This window comes from Pipra filicauda, unplaced genomic scaffold, assembly GCF_003945595.2.
Source record: "Pipra filicauda isolate LSUMZ 115617 unplaced genomic scaffold, ASM394559v2 scaffold202_size1376763_pilon, whole genome shotgun sequence".
NCBI classification, from domain to species: Eukaryota; Metazoa; Chordata; class Aves; order Passeriformes; family Pipridae; genus Pipra; species Pipra filicauda.
Window position 1 is genome coordinate 605,077 of NW_024104313.1, and position 25,758 is coordinate 630,834.

Consider the following 25,758-nt stretch of genomic DNA (forward strand, 5'->3'; position numbering starts at 1 on the left):
GGAGGAACACCCCAACTTAACGACACTGTGAAGTTTTACACTTTTGACAAATAACCTGAACTTAGAATGTGAGACATTAGGACAGTTGACTCAATTATGTGGACTAGCGTCAAGCTCAAATTTTTTGAGTTTTATTTTGTGTGCTGTTGGAAGTTTAACACCAGTCTGTTGTGTTGCAGTACAACCGCTACCAGCGCTATGGGGCTGAGGAATGTGTGCTGCAGATGGGAGGAGTGCTGTGTCCAACGCCCAGCTGTGGAGCCGGTTTGCTTCCTGAGCCAGGGTTGAAGAAAATTGTGTGTGAACCAGGCAATGGAATAGGCTGTGGGGTAAGAATGTACATTTTCCTTCTTGCAGTGTGGGAAATAATTGATACTGTACAATGCTAAGGTAAGGGGGGAAATGTGGTTGGTATTTCTTCTTTTCCATCAATGACTCTGAATTGCTCTTGATACCAGAGTGGGATACTGTAGCTCAGTAAACAATTTAAATATAGCACTATGGCTTAGGAATGATGACTTCATCATGTAGAATATGTCCATTCCATAATTCTTTGCTTTATTTGGTTTAAAAAGTTGCTGAGTAGTTACAGTAAGAAATTGAACCGTACAAATGAAAATCCAAATGCACTTTGACTTTCTTCTCCTAGCACTCAGCAAAACTGAGCAGGATCTTGAGCAACCATTCATTATCATATTAATATTTTCTTTATAGAAAAAGAAAAGAGAGAGATAGAATAGCCAGTTTGTGACACTGAAGTGACATTGCTTGTGCGTGTTAAGATACGTGATGAAAAGAAATATAAAAATATTCTTTTTTACTCATAAAAGTTACTTTTAAGCAAGGAGAATGCACAACTGATGGTGGATTTCTGGAAATTAAAATCAGATGACACTTGACAATGTTTTTGCTAAGAGATCAGATCATAGGGACTGGTGACTTTTTGGCAGTAGAAATAGCAAGTACTTTACAAGAAACACATATACATAGAGACAAATCTATATATAAAAGAACCTATTAAATGTTAGGTCAGAGTGACTAACTGATGGTTGTATTACGTGACTCTTTCTGTGGTTGGCACTACTGCTGAATTCCATGAAGACTATGAGAGAAGAGAAAACATCTATATTTGAAAAAATATTATGATGCTCTTTCTCTTGTCTTTCTTGTGGAAAATGCACTTTTTATTGCAGTTTTGATATTGTTCAAACTAATACCACGGAAGAATAGTAGTTTGCTGAACTAGGAAGTCACAGTAACTTCTCTTCGTCGTGTAGGTTAGCATCTGTCAACCTTGGTAAAACTTCCTCTCTACCCATGCAGTGGTGCATGTAAAACAGAGTACTAACCAAATTCACTGAGCAGACATGGGGCTATAAACTGAAGCAGAATCTGGAAAGGTGATAAGGAACAAGACTGAATAAACAAAAAGGAATGCCTCTGAATTCACTATTAGGGATTGGTTAAAAAAGATAAAATCACAAATAAGTTTTATTCTGCTCCCCGCCTTAAGTGATGAAAGTCATACTGTGTTTTGCAGCTTCATTCATCATCATTCTGAATCTTCAAATGCCCTGTAAATAAAGTGTACATAGCATAAAGGATTGATATATTGCCTAGTTTAGCAAACTGCTCTGTTTCCTTTTACAGATTCTATGCTGTGCTTGCTAGTGATCAGATCTGCAGCCTTGAGTTTAACTTCACCCTTTGTTTTGAATTATGTGACATCTTGAACATTATGGGGTACAATTCACTGAGGCTGAAATGAGAAGCAGTAAGTTGGTCTGTAAGCCAAATTTTGGTAAGATTAAGGCCCTTCCTCAGAATCTGTAATGGAACAGGGTGAAAATATGTGCCTTTGAATCTTTCTTTGTACCCTGACAAATGATAACCTCAAGGAAGTTTTTGTCACAGAAGACTTTTGTGGTGTGGGTCCTAGCACTGAAGTAAGCTGCTGTTGATAAAGCTGGCTGAAGGTAAAGATCCACCTGCAAGCACACTAAGACAGTTAGGAAAGCTCTTTATTTTTACTCTGTTTTATGTAGTCACTTTGAGTGTTTTCTATTATTAAACTGTGATGTCGTTTTTCCCAGATAAAACCTGGCCTTTCTTAGTGTGAAGGCCTTCCAAAAATTTTTATGGAATCCAGAAACATCCATTTCTGAGCTCAGCATTCCCTCGTGAGTTTACAGAATGATTTACAAGCTCAAACAAAGGCACAAGATGAACACCCCTATTGTCCATTCAAATAAAGATTGCAAAAGATGTCTTGTGATACTCACCTGTACAGCCTTAGATTACAGATACATTCCTTGTTGAAGCCAGTAAACAAAGAAATAAGGAAGGTAATGGGAACCTGAAGATTCTCTGTGAATATCTGTGTCATTCTCTAAGCTGTATTTTGGTTATATAGAGTTATCTTTTGCAGTATTTGAACCTCTGTCTTTGTGTAAAGTTCATGTTACTAACAACAGAAGTTACACCTAACATCAACAGTCTGTTATTCACCCAAAAGCCCTTGTAGAGAAATATTTGCTTACTGCACAGAACAAATTGATTGTTCAGGTCTGAATTGGCATATAAGGGTAGCTAACAATTGTCAAGTAGATGAGGATTTTGATTAGCCGGTGAGATGATTCAAGGGAAGGAGGAAGGACAGGTTTTCAGCAGCAAGTCAAGACAGTAAATGAAAAGGGTTTTCAGCAGCCATTTTAGAAAAGGAGAGGCTGAAGAAACCAAATAGAGAATAAGCTGGGCACCAGGGACTGAAGCAAAATAAATAAATATTGCGTTAGTCAGAGACACAACTGTGGGAGGCAGACCCAAACTGGGTAAGGACTATGACCAAATCCCCATATGTACCCTCTGCAGTCAGGCACTGCTATCTATTCAGGCTTTCAGGCAAAAAATAGAGCAAAAAGAGAGATATAACTTGACTGAAAAATAGCATGCAGATATCTTTTCAATGGTTATGAATAGTCCTCACTTATAGCCATGTTGTGGTACCACTGACTGACCTCACTCTTGTCTAGTCTTTCATATTTTTTATCATTAGCCATAAACATATTAATTTATTTACTAAGGTGTTACCATTATGCACAGTTCTACCTTCATTACTATGCATCAGACCTATGTTACTAACTTCTATTGCTCAGCTATAAAATTTGGACGTATTTAATACTAGAAAACAGCAACAAAGCATAGAAGACAGTACATATGGTACCAGCTGCACTGAGTACAGGAAAAGCTGTGGTAAACAAGACGTACAAAAGCTCTATGAATAAAACATTTTTGTCTTGTTTTATATTATACTACCATATTATTTACTACATATTAAAGAACTTTGGAGTTAAAAACAAATTAGAATAGATCTTCAAAAGGGACTATACTACTTGTTTACTAAGAAGTCTGCCTTGGTTTCTCTACATACAGCTCAGCTGCCTTGCAAAACGTTCCCTAGCAGTATCTTTCAGTGGGATGATAACTGACTAATGTGAAACTGCATCCCCTGCATCCCACCTTTTGCTCCACAACAGTATAAATTTTTTGCAGCGTGCAATATCAGTTGACCTATCTCTTGGAATGGGGTGAGATGGGAGATTATGGATAGTGGAGACAGAACCTATGTTGGTCTTTTCCCTTTGAGCTTATTCATTCCTAGCATGAGCAAGAAGAATGTATTTCCAGAGATTGTCTGTTGTTTGATAATCCCTTGCTAGGGGACCTGACTCTTGAGAGCACACTAAGCTATACTAAGGTCTGGGGGGCATTTTAAATGGTCTTAGGAATAAGCTGCCATAATTGATGTTTTTGTCATTCTTCGTTCAGATCCCCTAACCCGAAGCTCCAGTCTGTGAGTACTCAAACTCAGTGTATTAAAAGTAAATTTTATAGCCTTGCAAAGGGAGCACAAAATCTGGGGTTATTTCACCTCCTTTATGCTGTATTTACTGTTCTGTAAGCATAGTGCATTGAAGAACATCAAGATTTCACTAAAGATGTGTTCCCTTCTAAGACAGGTGAAATTTTAAGGCTGCCGACTACAAGAGGTCCCTGAAAAATGAATAAATACTACATCTTGCTTAGAAATAGAATTCCTAGGCTGTTTTATTACATAAAACAAAATCCCTAAGGCAATTTCACTCTACCCAGCAATTTTTTCTCATTGATTTCTTCTTGCATTCTTCTTCTATGGCTAAGGAAGCACATGTCAAAAGCAATTGCAGCATATTTGTAGGATTAATAATTGTCCGCCTTTTCAGAAAGCATAATAGAATAGAGGGCACTCTAAAATAGTTACGTGAGAAGTGCAATATATATTCCTGTTGTTTGCAAAGTTCTTTTTTGTGATTCATCATCTCCTATTCATGCACTTCCTAGCATACAAGTTTCATCTTCAGTAGTGTCTTTGTTAAGCCCAGTAATATGCATGTAGGCCAATCCTAAATAATTAGGGAAAATCTTTTGTTTTGAGGAGACAAATATGAATTATAAAAATTCCAAACAACAAGTTCCTAACCACTTAATTCTGATAAATGCAGATGATGATTTTGTCAGTTGTGTTCGTCCTTCTAAACTTCTGTAGCAGTGTTGTTTAATTTAGGATTTTACATCTCAGTTGGAGTGGTATGTGAATGCACCTATACTACCCCCGGAATCTGAACTAGCTTGCAAATACGGTTTCAGAACTGTTTCATATATATGAAAGTGCATAAAAGTTTGTACGAGTACCCTACACTAGAAATGAAAAGCAGTTTCCACATCTGGTAGTTATGTCTTTTATTGTGAAGTTCATTTTTAATGCAATGCATTGTCATCATCAGCATGGACTTTCTTTCTGCAATTTCTATCCCTCAAGTCCGATTTTATAATGTTACTCCATATATATTGCCTGATCAAAATGTTTGAAAGTCTGACTAACCTCATTTTATTTTATTTTCTAACAAAGATGTAGGTATAAATGTTTGGTTCAGGACATGTACTTTTTTTCTTCATTAGTAGTACCAGAAGAATCTTTAATGTATTTAAAGAGAAAATAGGCAACACTTAAAATACCTGGAGATACAAAGATAGTCGACTAGTGGTAATTCAAGACAATCTTTGAAGATACTTGCACTGAAAAAAGCCTTTTAAATTTTATAATCAGATGGATAAAACATCATGGATGAAGAAGGGCTGTGTGCACAATGGTCTCAATTTTTCTCCCAGTTTTAAGATTGGAATGAAAGTTGAAGCAGAAGCAGAAATAAGAGGCTCCAAGGTTTTGAAAAAACAGAGGAATAATTCAGAAAAGAGGAGACCTTGAGACCTTTGTGTCATTTGCGAAGTACTAAAATGGAAATAGGAGATTGCTGCTATCTAGTACCTGTAGCAAAATTGAAGGGTTACTCTTTGTTATTACATTTCAGGTATCTGTCCTTGTTCCATATGTCATTAAATTTTTGCTTTTAAGAGAATTCACCAGAAAGGTATCACCATGGATAAGGTAATAGCTGAAGATATTGCTGCAATTAAGAAATCAACTCACAGCAGGAGTGTTTCATAACATTGTATAGGAAGTTTTTTCAAGGGGAATGAAAATGAGACAGACATTTTCTGTTATGGCTAAAAGCTGAGCTGCTAGCATTGCGCCACGAGCTCTAAGCAGTAATCATGTATTGCTTTCTTCTATTGAGTGGGCACTCTAGGCTTTAGAAAGTGGAATTCCATCTTGTTGACACATTATGCTTCAGTAGCTAAGCAAGTTGTTTCGTTGCTAAAATATGACAGACTTTCTCAGGCTGACCAAAATTCATTTTGGATTTGTAGGGGGTTTTTTCTGGTACTGTTTTACATGGGCTAAAATAAACTGTAAAAACGTGAGGCTTTTTAAGATGTAGCGTAATGTTGATGTTTTAATAAAGTGTTTACCCCAGAATTCCAGTGTACAATTAACAAGTTATGTATTGCAGTCAAGGTGCATTATTTCTATTGCCCATATCTTGCAGTGCTGCAATTCATTGATCTCGTGACTGATATGAAATTCAACTGTCAGCAGGGAGTGGATAAAACAATCTAGAGAATGTTTCCACTTTTAATAATATGGATCATGTTAGTTCATAGGACTAGCAAAAGCAAAATAAATGCTTCTTATACAGAGAATGAATCAATTACTTGCACTTGGTTCAATAGTAGAAGAATAACTGCTTTTTCCTTTACATCCCAAATCATGGAGAACTAGCTAGAAAATACTGTTAGAAAACATGTGATTCTCTTCCACTCTAATGGAACTAAAACTGAAACTTCATTAGTTTTGTCTTGTTAGATGTCTAGAGTATTATGGGATGACTCATATCCTGTGATCAAATTCTGTATCCTTTGCTTTTACCTGACTTAACTATCAGGCAGGCATTTGGAAAATGGCTGTTGTACATACACATTACAAATTGAATGTGCAGTGTCTTCAGTGGTTTTGCTTGATTTATTATTCTGTGACCTACCTAGTAGTTCACCATTTAAAATCTGTCATATGTGTTCTGAGACAGGAGCAAGGAAGTAGAGAGAAGAGGTAGTTAGTTACCCAGTAAAGGAATGGAGCCTGCTGTTCTCTGTAATCTAGCATGAGAACACAGATAGAAGAATAATGTTGTATTTGAGTCACAGAAATTGTAGTAAAGTAGGATAAAATCAAGTTCTGGCTTGTAAAGATAAGTCAAAACTGGACTGGACACACGGACCTAGGAACTAGAGAGGATAAAACTGGTCTCTGTGAATGTAAACCAGCTCAGATTGGGATTTTTAAACAAATGTTTTGCAGTAGATAAACGGTTCCAGTTTTACCAATTTGTCTGAAATAGGAATGAGCTAAAATTGCAAGCATTTTAAATTAATTAATCAAATTAATTAAATTAATTGAGGACTGAGATAAAATAGCGGGCAGGTTTAAAATTATATCAGTAGTTGATTTTAGGAGTCTAACTAAGTCTTAGTCCTTGTAAACTGCTAAGTCACCCTGAAGGGTGCTAGGGATTTTCGTTTTAGAGATACCAAACACTCGACTTTGGCACTCATTCAGTATGCAGATTGCAGAGCCAAAGGTTCCTGGGCTTCAAATTTCTTTACCTGTGGAAAAAGAGCAACAACATTTTACAGTAGATGCAATGCAAAAATATGCATAATTTAAAATATCCACATCTTACTGTATATTGATTTTAACAATGTAGAAAAAAAGAGCTCCAAAAAAAAATATACCTTCTTTGGAGAGATTCCTGTTTGTAAGTAGCCAATGAGTATATCATACTCTGATGCTTAGGCCAGGATTATGTTGATCACCAAATTTGAAGGAGAGTCAAAATTTTCTCTCAGGGCTTATTGCTAGAGACTTGATATTCTATGCCAGAGTTGGTGGATGAGCTACATACCATCTCCAGGAATTTGGGGGGCATTTCTCACCTAGAAACTCCTTGTTGTTGCAAGAGCCTCAGGCTTTGATGACATCTTTGTCTATTTTGGTCTATGCCTGTGGCACACTACAGTTTAGTCTCTTGACGACTGAAGTGCTCTTGTCTAATTAAAATAATTGGGCTCCACGTAGCAGTATCTGGGTGATATTTAATGGCTTATAATGCTCAGGAGATTATATTAGATGAACTCATGATTCTATCAAGTCTTTAATATAATGGAAGTTTACATCTGAAGAGGAGTTGAACTACTTTTTTATTACTACTCCTCTTCAACAAAGTATGTAGAAATATGTCTGAGAGTCAGGGGACAATGTATATCATGTGACCCATCAGGAAAGACATGGGGTACAAAAATCAGAGAGAAGGAAAAATAAACTATTTATAGGAATCACCAGTTAATTCTGCACGTCTGGAAAACAGAGCTCTGTCTTCTGACTTCATATCTCACTTACATACAGGGTAAGATTATTCTCCCTGTTGATAGTATAAACACTTTTCACATGATGGAAAAGTGTAGCCATTTTAAATCAACCTGAATTTCCTTCAGCTAATAGATTAAAAAGTCTTGGTTATAGCAGCCTACCTGTCCCGGACCACAAGAGGTGCCTGAGCTTTCTTGCTTATGCAGTTTGTTATACTGATGGTAGTTTTCTAATCAATAAGATGAATACAAATGAATTTGTAAATTAGCAGAACTAGGTGTTAGTGAAAGATTTGCTATGAATAAACAGATCTATCACTGAGTAACTGGAGAAGGAACAATAATGCAATCAGAACAGGATGTGCTGCTTGAGAATGGCAGCCACTGAGGGCAGCATTCTAATTGCATAAGAGGCTTATTTGAGCAATCTAAAAACTTTCTGTATTTGAACAGGAAACTGAAACATGGGCTGAATGCAGGAAATCACTCATAAGTGAAAAGAAAAGTAAATGTGAATCAAAGTAAGCTTATTTATTGCCTTTCATATGACATTTCATATGAAGGCCTCCTGAGGCACTTTGAATTCTATTATTACAGTATTGCAAAATGCAAAAGGTGCTTAATCAATGAGAAACGATGGAGTAAAAAGATAGGACCAGAACAATAAGACTTTAGATTAGAATGAATCTATTGACTGGCATTCGTAGGTTAGCCAGGAAAAAAATTCAAATTCTGAATGCTAAAGAAAAATTATCCTTATTATGTGTCTGGTATAATTCTAACCTGTAACCCAACTCACAGGAGTCATAAAATGAGCAGCTCACATAGATCCCAGAAAATACATTTCTTTCTACAGTTTTTGTGGCACTTGTAGTCTTTGTGTTGTTTGATGTCAGAGTAAAAAAGTGTAATGGAGATTTGGGGTTTAAGTCTATTCTGTGTAAGTACAAATATGAAAAACAGTAATTTGTGTCAGTTTGGAATTTACAAGTAATGACACGTTTTTACTAAAAGGAGTATCTCCAATTAAAAATGTTTGCAAGTTTTTATGTTTCTTCATTAGGTGATCAAAGAAATGGTCGAAGAGTACCTTTCTCAGCTACACCTTGACTCTCTGAAATGCATAAAATCTCTGTTGTTCAACCATGCTCTTGGTTCATTCTTTCAAGACTACACCTTTTTTCATGTGGAGGGCATAAAATGATTACTTTTTGAGACTATGAAACTCTTTGGGATGAAAAAAGGAATGGCACAAAATGTAGAGTACAAACATACAATAGGGAGGGACCATAGAAAAGCTAGGGGTAGTGTGCATTGACAGTTACCTTTTCTGTGAAGACAAACAAGATATTGTCTAAAGCTTCCCAGTGCTCCTCTTGGGTTTACAGCTACATAAAATTTCTTATTGGACCTTTAAGAAAAAGCTCTTTCAGACATATTACAATTACAATTACAATACTATGTCTGTGGAATGAAGCTTGTCTTTTCACCAGTACAAGAGAAATGTTTATTTTTCATTGCACATGTTGCATTACTTCTATATACTATATAGAACCCAGATTGACTGGATAATCTATAATGCATCTGTTTGGGCTACACTCCTTGAAGAGTGGGAGGAAATTGGCATTAAAAATATTTAAAGTATAGCTAAATGTAGTTCTTGTACAGAAAATGAACAGCTTTTAAAAATAATGTTAAGTAGAACAGAGTTATTCTGGGTTCAACTTTCCTCATCACTAGTATTTCAGTAAGTTATTTAATAATGATGTCACATGCAGAACTTTATTATTTCAAAACCATTTCAAAGAGATAGCAAAGTCACCATTTCACAATCAAAGCTGATTTTGAAGTGCTGAAACAAAGCTGATTTTCAATTATCAGAGCAAAAAAAAAAAAAAGGCATCTAAAAACTGTCTTGATTGCTGCAAGACTGCTGTCTTTTCATGTTGAATAACTCCAAACAAATTGATGATGCTTATGAAGCTTCAAACAAAAATCCACTTCTAACAAAGCTTAAGCATAAAAAACACTCAACCTGAAAGAGAATATCTGGGAAAAGTTATAGGCTTATGAAAGTGAGTTTAGAATACAAGTTGCATCTTAACCTTAACAATGTCACTAAGGTCACTAAGATGTAATAAAGGGAGCAAAGAAAATGTTGCAAAGTCAAGGGCGAAGTATGAAAATAAAATAAAATGAAAATATAATGATCAAATTAAATAAAATATATCCCTTACACGGTAATAATATTCTGAATTAAAAGCAAGGACACAGATTTGGAGAACTGTAACTAACTGTAATTTAGTGGGAAATAATAGAAAACGAGAATGCAGTGCGTGCTCATAAACAATCATGAGAGAGAAGGAAAGCGGAACTTCTGATAAGGATAATATATCTGTGAGTGAAGGCCTTGACTAGGGGCACTAAATCATGGGTGGATAATCAAGTCTCAGTTAACTCCAATTTATCCCTTTATTTCTCAAAAATTAAATAATTCATGCCATTCAATTTGTTGGGTTTTTTTTCAAAAACTCTCATGTTAAATTGGCTGACAATCACTATCATGATAGCAAATTTATTCCACTGACACTTAAAAGATGTAAATGAAGAGATAAAGAGTGAAATTTAAAGGTAGTGGTGGCTCACTTGTTCCACTAAATGAGCAGTAAAATAGGCTGCTAAAACTAGGTGTTTCCATTAAGAAATATCAAATAGCATTAGCATGTTTTGTACTTATCTATGTCATGTTTATGTCAGTGAAAATGCACACATATGTAAAGTCAAGTTATTTATAAGTCTCTTATACCTGAAATAGTTATATTTAAAAAGATTGACTTTTAGACCAGCAATCTAAAGCCAGTATTTAATATTAAATATAGTCTGCAAATAAAAAATAGACATGGGACATGTTCCACAACATTATCATATATAAAGAAAGCTCGACAAGACTTTGTTTTCTGCTTGCTTTTCCTTTCAGACTGAAATGAGTGTAAATGGTATTCCCTTATTTTTTGTAGGGAACCTCTTGTATGTCTCTTGAATGTGCTTTTTGAAATTCCTTGATCTTTGTGGTAAGGATGCTTATGTCAAAATCTGATTGAGCAGCATCAAATTCCGGGAAAAAAAAAATTAGTTGAATATACCTGTTGGTGGCATAGTCTTTCAGTGACATTTGACCTAAATCAGAAAACTGAAATCTTAAAAACTTCCAGGAGATCAAAAATAAAATCCACAAGTTCCTACAAGAAATGAAGGAGAAGTAAACAGGATAATGAGGTCAACAAGCCTTATGGTGAGGTGTGAGAAGACCTAGTGGGCACTTACTAATTTTCAAAACTCTCTCCAAAGCACCAGTATCTTCATTCCCTCTCTTGATTTGAAGAGCAAGAAACTGCTCCTGTGTTTTGTGGGAATAGAGTGGAAGGAGACAACAGGAACATTAACTTGCTTCCTGTGCTGAGAGCTGTGACTTTATGTGAGGTAGTATCACACCTCTGGTTGGTTGCTTGCTTGATCCCTAGTGAGATGGAGCTAGAGAATAATAGCTAATATGTGGGAAGATGAGGGGGCAGGGTGTTCTCCGGACATCCCTAGCTGCATCTGAAAATGCATATTTTATAGGAAAACCTATGTTTTCTTAAATCCTTTGATGGGTACATCTGACATAAAGGAATAAAAGTGTAGATGAGATAATATGTGCCTTGGCTGTGCGTATTCAGGATTATGGGAAACTACCTGCCACATCTTTGTATAAATGAATACATAATTGGAATGCTTATAGGAACCTGATCTAATGGATGACACCCCTGCCCATGGCAGGGGGATTGGAACTAGGTGATCTTTAACATCCCTCCCAACCCTAAACATTCTGTGATATCATGAAATGTTTCTAGAAGTTACAGTGCATGAGTGTGAAAGAAGCAGTGGGGCAACTACAAGTGTGTACAGAGTGAGTGGCTTTACAAAGATGTGTAAGCATGAAATATATAAAGAACAGTCTGGCCACATGATCATGATATTTTACATGAATACTTGGTCATTGGAGAATTTTTACATGAATGTGTATTGATTAGATACCAAATTTTGTGTTTTCAAGTATCTACATTATCCTATTTTAAAATCCTTTACACTGACAGGAAGTTTTTTCTGGGCATGAATAGTCACCTAAAGTTATTCAGGAAAATGTTTTAGATTTGGAGATGAAAAAAAAAATGCAGCTGCCAAAAGGTAGCATTGCTCTGAGCTAGAAACTCACCATATCCTCCTATGAGAGGAGTGACAACTGGTAATTGGTAAGTTAAATCAAAGAAGAAATAAACGTGGCAATAAATGTACAATACAATAATAGCTTTTATATGCTGCTGTGGTTCTCACCAGTGGTTTTTTCATAAAATGCATCACAAGCTTTCAGTGTTCGGGGAAACACATTAGTGTTTTTGAATTGTTTTTTTATAAGCCATGCAAATAGTGTTTGTCCCAGTGGGGTGTGACATTAATTATTAGCAAAAGATCTCTTACATGATTTCAGTCAACAGAGATCGAACAGTTCAGTCTTTATTTTCAGAGTGTGACATATAACTATTCAAAACTGCATTAAAAAACATTTAACCCATGCAGAGTATTCCTGCTGAAGAGATGACACATGGCAGAAATAAATTGCCCTAATAATATTTGCAAATGTTTTGTGATCACAAAAATATTATCAGTGTAATTCAAATATGTTCTCCTTTGTCATGTGGCAGAAAAAAGCAGTATTTAAATTCTTTCTTTTGAATGTGGTCAACTCCTGAAATAAAAGTTTGAGTCATTTAGACTAGATTTTTTTTAGAATAAGTCCCCTAGACAAAAGCAAACAAAAAATCAATCAAACAAAACATACTTCTGGAAGTGAAGCTAGAGGAAAACAGTGACTTCTGGAAAGTAGGAAGAATCACTCTTGGGTAACTGATAAGAAATCAGTTCCAAGCAGAAAAAGTAAGCTGATAATTCAGTAAAGAAATCATAAGGTCACAATGGTAAATTATCTCAGTGTAAAGGAGGACTTAGAAAGGGTAAGGAAGGACGGTCTTACTTCAATGACCTTTTTTATGACCTGAAAATTAAGAAAGAAGTGAATACATAATTTAAGCAGGTTGTATCATTTTGAACAGCTAGAAAAATAGAAAACACATAGGAACAGTCAGAAAGTGCAAGATGTGAAATAAAATATTTTTAATATGAAGTCAACCAAATGCTATTGAGAAAGCTTTCCATAAATACGTAGGAGAAACAGTAGCATGAAAGATCAACGAAGCTGTTGGTTGGCTTCTCATTGAGAGGAATACGTATCATTAAACTGGTCCAAGAAGGCAAAAGGGTTTACTTTTTTGTTTAAATCTAAATTTGAAAGGTCAAACCTGCTTAGATGGTTAGCAGAGCTAAAACCAGTGAAACAGAATTAAAAATACCAGCTATAGTGGGAAAGGACAGCATAATAATGTTTTCAAATCCACTTGGCCTGATGAAAGGTTTCCTGTAGGAATGGCTGAAGAAAATCCAGAATATTAATTGCAAAAGCATGAAGTCGATGTGTAAAAATAAAAAAAAAACCTCTCATCTGAGACTTACAGACCAGTGAGTTTAACTTGAATTTCTGAGGGGAAATTGTAGCAAATTATTAAACTACTAGTAATAAGCTAGAGGACCAAAAGACAAAGTCTCAGGAAGCGTGGAGTTAATTTCATCAATCTAACTTTGTTATGCCAGAGTAACAGGACTTGTGGGTGGAAGAGAAGTAGATGATGTTTTCTATATTGAATCCATCAAAGCTTCTCACATTGTTTCATATAAATTTCACATAGGTGAACTAGGAAATACAAGACTAGATGATAATTTCATTAGGTGAATACATAAGATGAAAAACTGTGTATAGACTATTTATCAGCATTTCACAATCAAAGTGGAGGGTTGTTTCAAATCTGTCCTGAGGCTGTTAACTTCTAGTATTTTCTCTGATGCCTTGGTGAATGTTTATAGTGTAAGGCTATTAAATTTACATAGGATATGTAGTGGGGTGACAGAGAACAATTTGGAACTTGATAAGAATTCAGTAATAAATGTAAAGTTTCTATATGTAGACAAGTACAAGCAGCTGTATGCTAAAAGAAAAAAGTGCTTAGAGAGGCAGCAAAATGGCAAAAGATGATCTGGGAACAAAATCTCATCTTGAGTCAACAGTGTAGTAGCGTAAAAAAGGCAAATGCTGGAGTGAGGTATATAAACCACAGTAATTATTTGTCCTAATCCAAAATATCAGATTAAATGCGCACCAAAGAGAACATAAACAATGACCCTGTTTTCTTTTCTCATGTTATTACTCAGTTAAAGAAGGAAGATGTCCATTTAAACATGCTTCTTATCCAAGAAAATGGTCTTTTTTTTCTAGCCTCTTCCCATTCCACTTGGTTTGGAAGATAAATTGGTGAGATGTGCCATCAACAACCTTCTCCATAGCTGCTTTACTCTGCTCATTCCAATCTATAGTAGACTCTGCTCTAGAAATACCAAGTCCCAAATAAAAGCCAGGTGAAACAGATAAAATCTAAGTGCAATATTGCAGAATGCTTATATACTGTCAGTGACTAACATACATAAACCGAGGGAGAGTTCGTACCCATGGAGTCTTTCTAAATACTGCTTTACAGAAAGCCAGTCCTAGCTTAGAGTGACATTTGTTCTTTCACCTCTCCTGTGAGTTCTCACTGCCAGGATTTGATTAGATAATATTTTTTTCCTTCAAATAGCCAGTTCCTTATGAAATGACACTGCTGATACTTCATGATAGCACAGAATAAACTAACCACTGTGTCATAAAATCACTGTGGACATTTTATGAGCAAAGAAACATTTAACTTAACCTTTAAAAAAGAAATCTCTATAGTTCATACACTGTACAATTTCAGAGCTCCCAAATGTTTGATCCGTCTCCCAGCTCTTTGGACAGTCTGGAAATGACACAGGAAAGTCCACACTGTAACTAGTCCCATTCAGCAACTGATTTGGTTGAAAATGTTCACGGAAGCTCTGTAATTTGAAGCATGGCACTGTATAAAACGAAGGAAACTGTCGATCTGCCTGTCTTTTCTCTTAGCAAAGGTTGTTCACATTCTATGCCCCATAAACCTTGCAATTTTTTTATTGCATTTCCCCTTGAATGCATATTAAAGTATGGAAACAAGTCACCATCACTGAGCGCCAGAAACCTTTTCATGCAGGCTCGTTCTTCAGTGCTGTTTTTTCCTCTGTCCCTTGGAACAACTTATTCCTTGTAGGAGTCTTTCTCAGACTTAAAGAAGCCTAGATGTACTTTGGTGTGTGTGTGTGCATAAGTGCGTGTGGGTTTTCCATGCCTTTTTTTCCTACTTCAATTCTATCATTTGTCTTGTATTTTCACTCTTTCACCTCTTTCTTACCAAGTTCTATACAAACTAGATTTGAAGTAAACCCTTCAGAGCTGTTATCAAGTATGTGAAGAAGCATTTCAACCTGTCTTTCTCAGGTATTTCCAACTAATTCTGCTTTAAAACAGAAAAAGACCCTCAATTTTTTGGCAAAATTTCATATTTATTTTAAATCTTTTGGGCACAGTTAGATTCACTTAATTCTCTCCATATTTTATTTGTAGTATATTTGTATTTGTGGTATATTGGTTTTTCAGCGCTTAGGTTTTCATGTAGCATTTCTGTTTCTTGTCTGTAGGGAGTTCCCTCTTGCCCTAGTGTCACTTGTAGCATTGGCTTTAATTGTTTGATATTCATGATAGTTCCAAGTTCTTAATAATAGTAGGACCTCCTAGCATGTTATGCAGTTTTGATTTAGATGAGTAGCATCTTTTCTAGAGCATGATTAACTGTTCAAATATGTTCATATATGGCCTTTTTTTAGATCTGATCTCTCACCACTTGTCTTGGAAAGCTTTCTTCCTTTGTACTCTTTTAAACTTGAAAACATCATATAGTGAAGACAAATGAGAACAGACAGTGAAAAGCCAAAGATTCATCTTTCTAGTTCACCTTTTGATTTAAAGCTAATTGGTTTTTTTAAAGCCACAAGAACTACCCTTTCTGACCATGATAGGTAGAGTCAGATCAAGCAGGTAGGTTATCTCATTCAGTTGTACTATCATGTAGCACAGTTTAACTGCAGCTGTCATGTCTTTAGAACTTGCACTCGTTTAGCATTTGATCATGGATCAAGGAATTGAAAATAGTGACCAATTAAGTTCACAGTCAATAAGATTAAAAGACGGGACTGGAATAACTTAGCATGTTAACATTCTGGTTTTTTACTCGTGCGAGCAAGCTCTGGAAGCAGCTACAGAGATAAGAATGGCACTAGATCCTTCCAGTAAAATATTCTTACTGAAATTTACAATTCCTGATTTTCATTATTAGAAATATTTGTAAATGTTGATTAAAAATGTTCTGAATTATTTCATTTTTCAATGTGGGTCTGTCAGCAAAGGAAATTGGAGGATTTTTCTTCTGATGTCTTGACTTGCTCCACCACATGTCCTGTGTAGGGCTAAGGGTTGGACTTGATGATCCTTGTGGGTGCCTTCCAACTCAGCACATTATGTGATTCTGTGACATCTAGAGTGAGTAGCACTTTGATTTATTTTCTCAGAGGGCTGTTTCATTCCATGTGCTTTGAAACAACGGGGGAAAAAACCTGGCAGTATCAGCAGCATAGAGACCTGCGTGTTGTTTTCTGTCATATATAGTGTCATTTTGAATGTAAAGATTAGTCAAGACTGAGGAAAGTGGTAATTGCTGCTTATCCTAGAATGTTTTAACAAGCAACTGATTAGTTTTTTTACACAAAAAGACAATTTCAAGAAGAGCTGAGCAGAGCTTAGAGAATATAAAGCTAATGTCTAAACATTTCCCTACCAAGATGGAAGTTGTTAGGTTTTATGGCATAATTTCACAGGTGGTTAACTGTGTGGCTCCTAATATTTGGACAGGGGATTTTTTATTATTATTACTCTCATATTCTTCGTAACGCTTTGGGGCTTTAGAGGGTCTTCCAAACAATCACTGCTTCCACAGACCAGTATTCTTCACTTTACCCAACATCACTTTAAAGATTTAGAGCCCTGAACGACACCATCTGACTACCGCATGTGACACATGGGAGACCAGGAAGAAGCTTCCAGCAGCCGAGCTACCAGTAGAGTCAGGGAATCACATTTTTTGTGCATTGCACTCAATTACGTACATCCTCTTTCTTTTAAAGTGCTGCCATGCAACGAGCTTGCAATATATAAAGTGACCAGGAGATCCAACCTTCTATTTCCTTGTTATTTTGAATAAAAAAATAGAGAGGACAATTGAGAATTGTCAAAAAGACCCCCCTGTACAATTGCACTCCTGACCAAAGTGTTTGGCCCTCCACTGCAGCTGCTGGTTTTGTCACAGTAGTAGTTACCTAGGCATCATATAGTTGCTTCTGGAACTGGCAAGCTGCAAATCAACCAATGCTGCTGTTTCTGTCCATACTGTCTGCATATGGTGTGCAGATGCACCAGTCACAGGAGGAATCTTTGAGCAGGTTCCCTGAAGACAGAGGACAAAACTTACCATCAGCACTTCTATGAAACCCCATGCTGAAGTGATATATCTGAAGTGATATATTTAGTGTTGGACATGTCTTTCTTGGGAAGCAGATCTCCCTGTAATGTCTTCTTGATACTGATTAGGCATCTGGACACATGATGTAACTCTGGACTTGCACGAAGGGGCACACATTGCCATGCACAGGTGAACATCCTCAGAACATTAGGCCTGCACTGCTGATAGAAATGTTTTGACTAACAGTGTACTTGCAATAGATAACTGATCAGGAAATACTTTTTCTAAAGTATTCTTGATCAAGATACCCAGATAAGGGGTCATAACTTTATCATAGAGGAAACACCTCTATTTCCAGTTAAGACACCCATTTGCTCACTTCTGTTCTTTCATAGTCACCCTTCAGTCTCTTCCAAGAGCCCTAAGTTTTCAATTTCCTTCCAAAACTGCCTTTCAAGGCAGTCTATCTGCAATGCCACTTAATTCCTCAGACTTCGAGGAGGTTTTCTTCCTAAAGAGACAGTCAGATTTGGAAAAAGTCTTGTTATTCCCTTCATCAGATGATTCCACTATTCATACTTCCTTCTCTTACCAAATACAATCAAACAATCATTGTCTCACAAAACTAATTAAGGCTTGCAGGAACGCAGGTGCTGGTAACCCAGGGAATCCCCAATCCCTTCTCTCCATATAGTAATGGAGACCTTGACGCAATATACCAAACACTGTTTTCAAAGTATGACATGTTCACTTTATTTTTCTGTTTAGTTTTAGCTGGAGATTCCAATGAGGAGTGTATTGTGCAAAAGTAAAAGCATGATTACTGAAAACAGCTACAGATTTTAAAAGCATTTACTATCAAAAAGTACATTTTAAAAGTTTCTGTGTCCTTCCTATTACTGAGCACTGTTACGCTGTTATGTCAGGCAGCTGTCTGAACTGGCTAAATTTTTGTTCTGAAATTTACCTACACCTGATAGTGAAATGCCTACAATCTATTGTTATTCCTTCTCCTCAAGGTTTTTTCTCTTTTCTCTCCCTGCAAATTTTGCTGCAGTTCTCTAGAGAAATGAAAGGCCTTTGAATTGAAACTGATGCTCCTAGACAGTACAATGCTGTTGTCATCTATGCATTTACATTTTCCATTCTCCTTGGCTTGGCTATTTACTAGAAATACCAGCTTTCTATAGCCTTAAGACAGAAAGAATGTCTTACACTATGTACTTCTAGAAGCTGTAGCAATGCCCTGTAGGGCATCCAAACTGTTGTCCTAAATTGAGATGACAGTGTTGCTCATATTAAATTGCTTTCTTGCCTGGCTTGGCATGCTGGGATCCATATCTATTAATGCAGGAGTGTCCAAATGTCCTGCTAGGAAAGCAATTTGTTCCTCAGTAGGGTGTCAGGAAAGCAGCTGGTCTAAGAAACTATCAGAGGTGATGTTAGGGGCAAGTTGTGTTTTTCTTGATTTAATGGAAATTTTCACCGATCCATCTCTTTGCCTATCCCCACCACTTGTCAACAGAGCAGCACATATCCATCTTCAGCCATCTCCTACCCCTCCCGACAAGCCTGTCATATCTCTCTTGTGGAGAGACAGGCTTTCACACAGCCTGAGCCTCATAATAGACACTTCAACAACAGCAAACATGTTATTAATGGATTTTTTTTAAAATGCCCTACAGAGACACAATTTCAGAACATTCTTGCTAAGTATCAGTTTTTAAACCTCCACTTGTAGAGAGAGACTCTCACAAACTGAGGTTTATTTTTGTCTATCTTCTCTTTTTTCACACATACCATAAAGTACTTTTAATCCCTTGAATAGCTTTTATCACTTTGCCTTTTTTCTATTTATATTCTAAATTAGATTTTAAGTCAACTAACAAAAGAGAATTGTGATGTTTCTGGAGTCTCATTCAGTGGTTTATTAATGTTAATGTATGTTACCTATTGTTTGAGAAAATTATTATGGGGGTATCTACATTTACAAAGCTAGACTATGGTTTATGGAAACAATTTTCTGGTGATTTTAAGAGGAAGCAATGTACAAGTAGGATGTGACAGTCTATATCTTAATGTCTGTGCTTGATTTTAGATTTAGCTGAGTTACAGCTATCTCAAAATTATTGTTTATAGATACCCTGTTGGAGTTTTTTAGCAAATACTTGCGGACAGGTTTTTTCCTTCTCTATGCCTATAGATGTGATATAATAAGGTTGACTATAAAGTTTATCCTACCATTACCAATTCTCATCTCTATATTCTTTGGCTAGGAGTTTTCTTTCTGTCGTTAACTTGCATCATGCTTAGTACACCGTGGTTCCTAACCCACAAAGTTGTGCTTAATGAATTAAGAAGAATTATAGGTATATGTGAATGAGGAACTGAATATATGTAAGTATATACTTCATTCTTACATGTATGATTTTCCAGTAGATGCAGTAATAAAAAAGCAAACTTTACAGGGAAATAAACCTCGAATAATAACTTATTTTTTAAATGTGAAAAAAATATCATGGAGGTTTGGGCCTTTACCTACTAGGGCATAGATGATTTTACTTATAGGTCAAAAAAGCAAAGTAAAACACACTGGAAATAGTTTAGTGCAAATATTATAAGGGATTTTTTTCTTTTCATGAACCAAGGTGTATGGTGAATTGCAGATATAAGTGCATATTATAGTCACAAGTGAAAAAGGAGGACTCTTTGTCTCCAGCAGGTTTCCAGTTTCCACTTCCACTGTGAAGGACACGATATATTATCTAACTGATGTTCCTGCACCACAAAATATTGCAGATTTGTCTTCATTTTTGTGTTCTTTTATAAAGATTATCCAAGTTCTAAATACGAGAGACTTTCTAACATCCAGTCCATTATTTAGACATATATGACAAACTATTCAATTCTGTGCTACTGTGCCATATGAACATGAGAAACCATGTACCATCATTTCAAAAATACTTTCTCCTGTGTCTTTTCTCCTCTGCTAATTATGTTGGTTTATACATTTTTCATTAAATGTCTTGTCATTGAAACTCTATTATGAAGGAATACAAACATTGATTTAAAGGTGTCAGGGTGACAGTAACCTAAAAGGGAAGTCCTTGGAGATGTAACTTGAGGGGGTGGGACGCATAAGTCTGTAGATATTTCCCACATACATGCTCTTATTTATTTGCTGTTGTGCTTAGATCGAACTTTAGTACCACATAAACCTTAAAAATCATCACAATAGAAAGAACTCAAAAACTGCATATGAATGCTTCGACTTTGAGTACTTTCGTAGCTTTTCATGGAAATTAATCCTGATTGATTTTATGTTTGCATATACAAATTAATGGAATAGAAAAGAATCTGAAATATTCCAGGCTATCTCCTTAACTCCTCTGCTTATCCCTTTATACTAATCCATTGGTTTGCAGCAGTAAAACTGGATTAATCAGATTAGTGCTAGGGAAAGTCAATTTAATATAAAGCAGCCTCACTGAAACTTTGGTATGTCTGAGATTGGCCCAAAAGTGTCTGGGTCATGATTAGGTGGAACATGAAATCACCTTTTCTCCTCGTCCACAGCTATATTAACCAGGGTCAGAAGCTGGATGAGAATAAAAAATTATGTTCTCTGCTAAATTGCTTTTCCAATGGAGTTTGCTCTTGTTGTCTTCAAAAATAATTAAGGTAAATGCACTATGGAGCTGGGCATACACTTGTTGTTGATTATACACAAGAAAATCTTTAAGTTGTCTTTAAGACATTTTGCTTCTGAAATGATGAAATAGAGAATAATGAAAATTCGAAATCTTAATTTATCTGGAAACAACGGAGTTTCCAAGCAAAAACGATGTCAGAATGTAAATGAGGAGAATAGCATATAGAGATTTGTCAAACAATTCTAATTTTAGAGTCCAAAAGTGAAAAAATTGTGAAACAATTTAGGAATTTTTCAGGTTTTTGATAAAGGGTCTGCATGTATGCTTGTATGCAAAAGGTGCCCTTCTACCCCTTCCACAGAAGGAAGTAAAAGGCTTCTTTTCTGGCTATCTCATTTTCAGTAGATCTACTGATGGTGATAATCCTGCTGATTGACACAGTTTATATAAGGGACAGTTTTGGGGCGGGTTTTTTGTTTGGGTTGGGTTGGGTTTTTTGTTTGTTGGGTTTTTTTGAGGAGGGGGAGTTGGGGTTTTGCTGGGGTTTTTTTGTTTGGTTTGGGGGTTTTTTTGGTTGGTTTGTTTGGTTTTTGGGTTTTTTCTTTGTTAAGGCTTTTTGATTAATCCATTTGATTTTTCAGCATTTAAATGCTGCTCTTTTTCAAAGTACCCACTAATTATGAACATACTATATGGTATTAATCTCAGTATCCTCAAATGAATCTCCTCTCCCCTCTTTCTCTCTTAGCTCTTTCGTATTGTTCTTTTCTTTCCAATTTCCTTTATGGCAATGAGTAGTGTGGGCTATGTTTAAACTTTGAACCAGACATAAGCAGATGTGCAGAACAAGATATTTCAGTGTCTGAGGTGTGTGGTATTTCCTTATGTAAACCTTTATTGTTGAGAGCAAATAACAGTTACCACAATAAATGCAGTAATGTATATACATTTTGTCCTCATTGATTGTTGTATGTAAATTCTTATTGAAATAATAGTAAAATGCTTTCCTGAAAATGTTGACCTTTGAGCAGTGAATCTTATCACTGGCTACACTTAATACACTGCATATGTCCAGATCATTAAAAGGTACTATTTGTTAAACCTCATTTGGGAATCTGTAATTTGAAACTTTGGTAGAGAGATGAAAAATTCTGAGTCTGTAAGCAAATACAAACTAGTATTTGATTGAACATTAGAGAATTTTCATAGTGCCATTTAGGATGTGTGTGTGTCTGTGTGTGCATGCAAGAAAAAGAGAGGGAATTAAAAAATTCTCACCTGTGCTGCATCTGAAAACTCACAGTGAGATGAAGTTTGTTTCATGATAAAAATGAATGCCACTGCAGAAGCTGTCTCTGCAAAACTGATATATTGTTTTCTCAGTCTAACATTTCTCCTGCCAGTTGGCAGATTTTTTTTCAGAAAGCAACCCATCTGCTGCTTGAACCACAGTAACTTTGCAACTCACTGCTTGCACTGTTGTTTCTCCTCTTGCCCTGTGATCAAAAGGTATTTGTGGTTCAGCGACATGGCAACTAAGCAATAAAGTCAGAGTATTTTAAGCAAACGCAGTCCAGGAAATAATTGCATATATTTATTTTCAGAGCAGGGTGTGCAGCAATTGATGCAACCAGTAGACAACAGAGGTTGCAGGGACTCCTAGAAATTAGTGTTCCCCCCAAAACTGTTCCCTGTTAGCACAGCTTATCCTTTGTTCTCTCTAATGGCAATTCTCACAGCACTTCTGTGAAAATTTTAAAGGAATGGTTAACAAAAGCGTTCATTACTTTACCATGAAAGATGGATCACTGAAATTAAAAGGATTGAGATTACTAAAATTGCTTTGGAGATTATTGAGATTATTTTCCATTTGAGATAGATTATATTCTTTTTTTGTGATACTATTTCTTAGCATGGGATATTATAAAGCAATGGATGATTTTCACTGTCTCTCTGTCCTTGCTGGTAAATGTATTTCTGTTTGCATAAGAACAAAAGAATAAACTTTAGTTTAAATGCTACTGAATTGAAAACACAATAGACTCAACTCTAGCCTTTGTAGGCCCTTTGAGTCAAGGTGGTCAGTTTGCGTGAGAGAAATCTAATCAATGGAACTCAATACTTGTAACACAGAGGACAGGGATGGGTCCTCTTTCTAAAGTGTGTTCTGAGTCTGAATTAATTTCTTACTCCTTTCCTCTGATTAGTAAAGGGAACACATGAATAACTGATCTTTTAGTTTAGCCATCTAATGAAAGAGACTTCAAGTCACCAAAGGAAAGCAACATAATATCATATAAAAAATTTATATTTGACCCAAACCTGTATTTCACTTCTGTAGCAAGAAATATTTCAGTTATAACCAAAGCAACAGAAATTCTGGTCTAGAATTAAGTTAAATCAACAAAGGAGGAAAAGGAACTTCAGCTTCCCTCCTCTCCAGGAGCTAGGAATCACTTTTCCCATGTGGTTCACCTCGTGGTCTTTGAAGTACTTTCAAGGAGAGTTATCATGCAGTAGTGCTCAGTGCATTTCCTCTGACAGACTAGGGTTCAAGACTCCTCAAGCGGAAAAGGGAAATGCTGTCTCCTTGTCATCTGCTCCTGTGCTTGCTTGATTTTTGTGAATATAGCCTGAAAAAGGAGAATCCACCCAACTTGCCTGCCTAACCTATGCCAAAGTCATAAATAGCATTGGTGGGGCTGACTCAAATTTTCTAGGGAATATAACTCATACTTCCTAAATTTGCTGTCCCTATTTAGCATGTGGAAAAGGATTTTTGAATCTTTTGAAAAGGATTTTGGATATTATAAAGTAAAACTGAATGGCAAAAATATTTATTCTGTAGTTTCAACAGGCTCCAACACCCCAAAACAAACCAGCCAACCAACCAATCAAACAGAAAACACGAAAAACAAAACCAAAAAAAAGCAAAACACCACAAATAAAAAACCTTTCAGACAGTTCTGTTTGTCCGGTAAATATCCCAAAGGTGTCTAAGGAACTTAAAAGAGGAGCAAATGAGAGAGACCATGCTGAATTTGTTAAAACAGGCAGATGGCTTGAACAGAAAGATAGCTTATTCTCTCCCTCAGCTATAATGTTCTCAGCAAGTGTCTCTGTTGAAAGGATAAGCATGAGAAGAGATAATAGGATCTTAAGATAACTAGGAGCATATCAAAAAGAATTATCTTGGTATTATTGGAAGGTCCTCCACATGCTGGGAACTACAGCCCCTGCTTTTTTCTTTGGAAGAGGTATTTATCACATTGTTGGATAAAATCTATCAGTAAATAAAACCTGTTTGGTTCATGTTAGTCAATTGGCTGGGGACTATTCTAAAATATTTTTGGAGAAATTTGGCACAAGTGTTAAACACCCACTTTTGTGAAGCATATGGTTTGGTAAAATAGGTTTGTTTAACTGACTTTTAAGATTGTTGGATTAAAGAAATGATAACATCAGCATTCTTCTTTTCCTTCTGAATCCACTAAAAATGTACCAAAATGAAAGCACAGAGTATTATGTGGTGAAGTATAGAGTAAAAGACCATTTAAAATCATATACCCTTGGGAAAGACAAATCAAGTGTCACTGAGACATTAAGAACTAAGAAATCTAGTAATTTTTTAATCTATCTTGGAGACTGTGGAGAAAGCCTTATGTTGACAATTATTTAGTTTTCAGAATCCCAAAAAGTCATGCAGTAGATTTCCATGTCACTCCTTTATTAAGTAGGAATTTTTAAAAGTTGCTATGATTTTATAAAGAAAAACATAGCTCAAGCTAGTAAAAATCAGCTGTAGACTGTCAGTGTTACTGAACAGATGGAATAGATTAGTTCACTGATGTTCAGTGAGTGGGCTGTGGTACACAAGAACATTGGCAGTTACTACAGCTGGCCTACAGACTCACAAGAAATGCCATTCTAGTGCTTGCCCGTAGAAATTGAGGATATACAGGACATTTTGAAGGCTGCTGGTCATCTGTAAGGTTTGAGACCCCATGGTTTTCAGATGTTTTTACCTAATAGTAATTTTAGAGTTTACATGGGATTGAAGTGGCATAAACAGGTTGGACTGTCTTCAAAGGGATAATTGTATTTCCAAGAGTTAGACTGTGGTAGCATTGTTAACTGTGATGACAGCTTGCATCATCCTTTTACTTGTGATTGTTAAATGTGTGGTAGATTTTGTGTTGGTTCAGTGACTGCTACATCACGTACCTGTTCGTTAATGGTGTTCCTTGACTTTACTACCATAAATTATTTTATGTTATCAGTAACATACAATAACAGGAACTGTATTGACTCTAGTAGACCTATTTCTGTTACAGAATGCTATTTAGTGTGTGGCCAAAACTCTCTCTTCACTAGAATTGCTAAGATTTTTCTTATTTTAAATTGTCCTTAATAATGTTGTATATCTGACCAAGATTAGAAAATGAAAAAATGTCAAATGCTCTTGAAAAATGTCAAATGTTCAAATATAAAACAAAAAAAAATCACTGCTCGATTTTTAGTCAGTGTTTATTCCTATTTATTTCATTAGGAATTCACTTTTGTTAAAAAATGGATAAGTACTTGAAAGTTTTGGTACTGTTACATTTCTCTTCATTGATATTTCAAAATGG

General features: G+C 35.9%; 1 protein-coding gene across 1 annotated transcript in view; it reads left to right on the top strand.

Moving 5' to 3' along the window:
* PRKN (parkin RBR E3 ubiquitin protein ligase) overlaps window positions 1-25,758 on the top strand; it is a 710,634-nt gene that overhangs the window by 596,133 nt on the left and 88,743 nt on the right. Inside the window, exon 10 of the mRNA XM_039380803.1 lies at window positions 180-329. Within this exon, the coding sequence (XP_039236737.1) occupies window positions 180-329 (150 nt within the window). The remainder of the gene's footprint in view (window positions 1-179; window positions 330-25,758) is intronic.